Consider the following 5,635-nt stretch of genomic DNA (forward strand, 5'->3'; position numbering starts at 1 on the left):
AATATAATATAATATAATATAATATAATATAATGTCATATCATATCAGCCTTCTGAGAACTTGGAGTCAGATTCTCATCTCTCACCTCATCCTGGGGACCCTCACTACACTGCAATAATTGGTGATCACACCCCACCCTGCCACCCTGTGCCACCCTGCTGAAAATGTCTCCCTCACTGGAATCCCCTTGGCCCCATTCCACATCCCTGCTGCCACACGGGTGCTGGGTGGCCACGAGATCTGTTCTCAGGTATTGCCCACACCTTCTGCTTCCAGAAAACTCTGCTGGCCACCCTGGGATGTCTCAGCCTGTCTCAGGCCATCCTGCTGTCACAGTGCCCACTGAAACACCCAGATGCAGGACCCCCAGGAGAAGGGGATGCCATGCAGCAGTCCTGGCTGTAGCCAGTATTCTCCAAGATGAGGAACAGTGGCACAGCCCCAGCTCCACACAGAACCGACCAGCCTGGGCACGGGGACATGGCCACATCTCCCCTCCTACCTTCTGGCTTGAGGATGGTTTTAACTTTCTGCAGAAAGGGCTTCTCCACAAAGGCTGGGGGCGGGCAGCTCATCCCCACCGTGAGGTCTTTGCTGTCCACATCAAACATGATGGCATCATACTGAGCTGGTGCTGCAGGACAAAGCACAGACAACTGTTATCATCTGGGACAGAGATGAGCTACACACGTGGGAAGACCAAAGATGGGATGGTCAAGATACCCCTCCTGCCATGTTATGGGTGACTTCTCTGCTGGGGTTTCTCTTTACAAGCCCTTGGTGCTGGGGGAGGCAACAACCTTTACACAGGTTGGCAAGGACAGGCTGTGAGCTGCAGAGACCTGGTGAGATTGTGACACACGGCAGGAGATGGGCAGGAAGGGGAAGCAGGTGGTGACAACAACTCTGCTACCCAGCATGGCACCCACTGGGCTCGATGGGGCTCCTGAGATGCTCTGCTGATGGTACCTTCAGCTGCCAGCTTGGCCACGTAGTCCAGGCCATCGGAGACGTGCACCTGCATGCGCTCACCCTGGCAGAACCCGAACCAGCGCGTGGCCACTTCCAGCATGGAGGGGTCGATCTCCACCACGGCCACGCGGGCCTGAGAGAAGTAATCATGGACAAAGAGGGGCAGGCTGCCCCCGCCGAGCCCCACCACCAGCACTGCCGGCTCTCCTGCCAACCAAGAGCACCCAGTGAGCCTCCAGGATGCCATAATCCCACTGCTCGTCTGTCATGGACATAGTTTATGAAAAATCTGTTTGCTAGGATTTTTCTCCTGAGAAGCTGAGAGGTCTCAGAAATGAAATGCAAATAATAATTATCTGCTGCTGTGGAATGCAATAGGTGCATCTTTGATTGGTCTCATGTGGTTGTTTTTAATTAACGGCCAAGCAAAGTCCAGCTGTCTCGGACTCTCTGGTCGGTCACAAGATTTTATTATCATTCCTTTCAAGCCTTCTGATGAAATCCTTTCTCCTATTCTTTAGTATAGTTTAGTATATAATTTTCTTTTAACATAATATAGATCATAAAATAATAAATCAGCCTTCTGAAACATGGAATCAAGATTCTCATCTCTTCCCTCATCCTGGACCCCTGCAAACACAACCACACTCATCCCACCCACCATCCCCAAACCACTTCGGGAAGGGTGCACAGGGCACCTTGGCCAATAGAGCCTTTCCCCAAGGGGCTGTGGCGTGGGGACACTGCCCCAGCACAGCCTCCCACTGCTGGCCTTGTCACCTGGGAGGGCGTCGGGGCCCCCCAGCAGGCAGAGCCCCGCAACCATGGCCTTGTGGTGCTCACAGCACAGGTAGCTCTTGTCAATGGCTCCAGGGGGCTCTGTGGGGCTGGGCTTCTTCTTGTCCTTCCTCCTCTTCTTCTGGCCTGAGTAACAGAAGACACCAGTCAGTAAGGCAAGGAGGGAGATGGAGGTGTTTTCTGGGAACCAGCCACGTCCAGCCCTGTCCCACCCACGGTGTAAGAACACTCCAACGTGTCACAGACATCTTTTATGAAAAATCCTTTCCTTAGGATTTTGCCTCCTGAGAAGCTGAGAGGCCTCAGGAACAAAATGTAGAAAATGCTTATCTGCTGCTGTGGAATGCAACAAGTGCATCTTTGATTGGCCCATGTTGGTTGTTTCTAATTAATGGCCAATCACAGCCCAGCTGGCTCAGACACAGAGTCGGAGCCACAAACCTTTGTTATCATTCCTTACTATTCTATTCTTAGCTAGCCTTCTGATGAAATCCTTTCTTCTATTCTTTTAGTATAGTTTTAATATAATATATATCATAAAATAATAAATCAGCCTTCTGGAACATGGAGTCAGATCCTCGTCTCTCCCCTCAGACCCCTGTGAACGCCGTCACACCCAAGGCTGCTCTAGGGCACGACAGGCAGGTCCCAGCAGGACTTCTGCCTTCCTCCTGTACTGCTCTCACTCTCTGTCACCCTAAAAAATCAGCCTTGGCCCCTGCCCCGTGTACCTAGGAGAGGTGTGGGGGCCAAGAGCCGAGCCTCAGACTGCACCACGTTCCTGTTCTGGAGGAAGATGAGGCGGCGGAAGTAGCAGCTGCCATCTCCCTTCACGTCCTCCACCACGAAGTCCCCGCTCAGGGCGCTGCTGCCACGGTGCCGCACCGCCCGCACCCCGATGTCCCCTCCCACGGACAGGAAGGGCACCTGCAGGGAGGACAGGGCTGCTGGGCTTGGCTTTCCCACTGTCCTGACTGAGCCAGGACGAAGCAGACACAAGAGAGGAGGAGTGGGATGCCACAGGAGAGCTGGGGATCTGCACTGGATTCACTCCCAACACACGGAGCAAACACAGCAAGATTTTTTGCAAGAGCTCAGATGTGTGGAGTTGGGGTAGGAAGAAGACAGAAGGAAGAGAAGTTAAAGCCAGGATTAAGACAGGGAGCTGGATCCTTTTAGGATTTCTGGATCTCTGCTTTTCTTGTGATGTTGGATTTTGGAGGGCAAGGACTTTGTACTGAATCCTACCACACAAGCACCTCAAATCCTGCCTCCAAGCACAGACAGACAGCTGGAGGGAAAGCCAAGAGGAGCTGCACCTGAGGCCCATTGCCTGCCCACCAAGGCACCCAGCTCGGTGTCCCTTGGAGAAGAGGGTTTCCCTGTGGGCAGAGCCAGCCTGGCCCTGTTTGGGGAAGCCCAGCTGGGCAGTGGGGGCTCACCTGCTGCCGGGCAGGGAGGCCCGGCGGGGCCAGCTCCATCACCTTCCCCGAGAGCTCAGCCTGGATGGCGGCCATGCCCTCGTAGAGCTGCTCCCTGTGCAGCGCCACCGTCAGCAGGCGCCCGAAGCCCGCGCTGGCCGCCAGCTGCCGCCGCCCCTCCTCCGTCCCAAAGAGCCACTCGGTCTCCCTGCCCTGCGGGACTGCAGAAGGGGCTGCCATCAACCTGGGCTGCTCCTGGCCTGGAGCCTCCAGGGGAGAAGCCGCAGGGAATGGCAAGACGTTTAAGGGAGGTAGCACTGCTTGGCTAGAGCCAGGATCTCCCCTGCTTTGGGCAGGCTCATGCAAGAAGCTGGAAAAGCCACATCTCATTAGAAGGGGGGGGTCCAACAGGCCCCTGAGCTGTCTCCAGGCTATGTTAAGCCCTGGCTTTGCAGGCATGCAGGGAGGGAACTGCTGCTGGCAGAGGCTGACACATCTCTGTGAGTGCAGCCCCAGCAGTCTGGCCCTGCAAGCCAGGACATCCACACAGAGCAGCGATGCCTTCCCAGCTGCAAGGTGCTAACTTGGCTGCCACCAGCATCCAGGCAGGAATCACCACCTTGGAGACAGGGCAGGCAGTGTCCCTCTGCCCAACAAGCTCCTCTGTGCCACATCTCTGCTTGCACCACCCCACTGCAAAGCCAGGACTAAAACAACACCCCAACTGCAAAGCACATACCCCATCACAAAGCCAGGCCTAAAACATCAGCCCAACCCCACACAGGTGGGTTATTTCCCTCTCCAGCCCCCAAATTCAACAGGCCCTGAAGGGCTGGCTGCTTTGCAGCTCCTGGCCAGGGCAAGCACCTGGCTGCAGCCTGCCCAGGCTGTACTCACCGATGAAGATGGCAAAGTGATTGTCCCGGGAAGGTTTCACCGAGGGGCTGTCCACCACGTGCAGCGTGTAGCGAGGCTTCCCGCTCTCTCTGTCACACAGATCCAAGGAAACCTGTTCCCTGCAGGGGGTTTTGCTGATCTGGCTGCAGAGCAGGGCATAGTGCTGCCTGTCCCTCACCGCTGCCAGCAGCTGCTCCGCGCTCTCCACCCGCAGCGGCCTGTCCTGCTCCTCGGGGCAGATCTCCAGGATCCGTGCTGCTGAGCCAGGCACCTTCCTGAACTTGGTCATCACATACACAAAGACTGGCAGCACAAACTGCTGCTTGTCCCCACTGCTGGCCACCTGGTGCACACGTACCACCCAGCCTTCCTGGGAGAAGTACTCCACAGCTTTCTTCAGCACGTGGGCTTGAGCCAAGGAGACGCAGAGGTAGCGCCCTCCCACCTGCAGCACCCGGCTGATCTCAGCAAACATCTGCTCCACCTTGGCTAAAGTGGCCTCCTCCTCATCGGTCAGCAGGGCATCCAGCGTGCCTTTGTCCAGGACCACTTGGAAGTGGGCATCAGGGAAGTCCATGTGGAGCATGTCCATCAGCAGGTAGCTCATGCCGGGCCGGGTGCCGGCGCTGCGCTCCCGCATCTGGCGCACGGCGGCGTCGCTGACGTCGATGTTGACGATGTCCTGGCACATGCCCACGTCGTACATCTGCTCGCTCAGCTCCGAGTTCCCACAGCCCACCACGAGAACCTGGGCAGCAGCACAGAGCAGGGAGATGGTGACAACACCATGGAAATACCCCCCCCCAATTTTAGGAGCAAATGCCAGATGTGTGTGGGAGCCCTCTGTGGAAACCACACCCTTGGGGCCTGCAAACTCACTCTGCATGGCCCAACATAACTGTCCACAGGGAACAGTCCCACGGCAAAGAAGTGATGTGTCTGCTGCATGTTTTTTTGAGAATGACCCTGGAGTTTTAACGCCCAGAGCTGCCCAGACCGGGGCCACTCAGGGATCTCTCCTGTCCTTTTGCTAAGGCACACTGAGGGTTTCACATCATCTGTGTCAGTCCTCACACACAGCACCAACTAGACTGGAAAAGACCTCTGAGAATGGGGAGTCCAAGTGATGACCAGACACTACCATGGCAACCAGACCACGGCACTGAGTGCCACATTCCATTTCTCCTTAAACATCTCCAGGGACGGTGACTCCACCACCTCCCTTTAGACAGTCCATTCCAATGTCTAAGAAAGACAGTGGAATGAAGAAGAAATTCATCCTCTGAATGTCCACCCTAAACCTTCCCTGGCGCAGCTCAAGGCTCTGTTCTTTTATCCTGTTGCTGGTTGCCTGGCAGAAGAAGCCGACCCCCAGCTGGCTACAAGGTCCGTTCAGGGAGTTGTAGAGAGCGATAAGGTCAGACCTGACCTCCTCTTCTGCAGGCAAAACCACCTCAGAGCTGGCGGCAGAGGAGCTCTGGGGGACACAGCGCTGGCTGCCAGCGGAGGGGACGGGACGGGCGCGGAGGGGACACAGCGCTGGCTGC

At 56.1% G+C, this 5,635-nt stretch overlaps 1 protein-coding gene across 1 annotated transcript in view; it reads right to left on the reverse strand.

Annotated features, from left to right (window-relative positions):
• EEF1AKNMT (eEF1A lysine and N-terminal methyltransferase) overlaps positions 1-4,836 on the reverse strand; it is a 40,995-nt gene extending 36,159 nt beyond the window's left edge. Inside the window, exons 1-6 of the mRNA XM_031061674.1 lie at positions 4,089-4,836; positions 3,213-3,412; positions 2,502-2,697; positions 1,753-1,896; positions 970-1,179; positions 503-634 (exon numbers count right to left, since the gene is read on the reverse strand). Coding sequence (XP_030917534.1) covers positions 503-634; positions 970-1,179; positions 1,753-1,896; positions 2,502-2,697; positions 3,213-3,412; positions 4,089-4,794 — 1,588 coding nt within the window. The 5' untranslated portion in view covers positions 4,795-4,836. The remainder of the gene's footprint in view (positions 1-502; positions 635-969; positions 1,180-1,752; positions 1,897-2,501; positions 2,698-3,212; positions 3,413-4,088) is intronic.
• Positions 4,837-5,635: the final 799 nt, after the last annotated feature.

Source organism: Geospiza fortis, unplaced genomic scaffold (assembly GCF_000277835.1).
Source record: "Geospiza fortis unplaced genomic scaffold, GeoFor_1.0 scaffold5, whole genome shotgun sequence".
Classification (NCBI taxonomy): Eukaryota; Metazoa; Chordata; class Aves; order Passeriformes; family Thraupidae; genus Geospiza; species Geospiza fortis.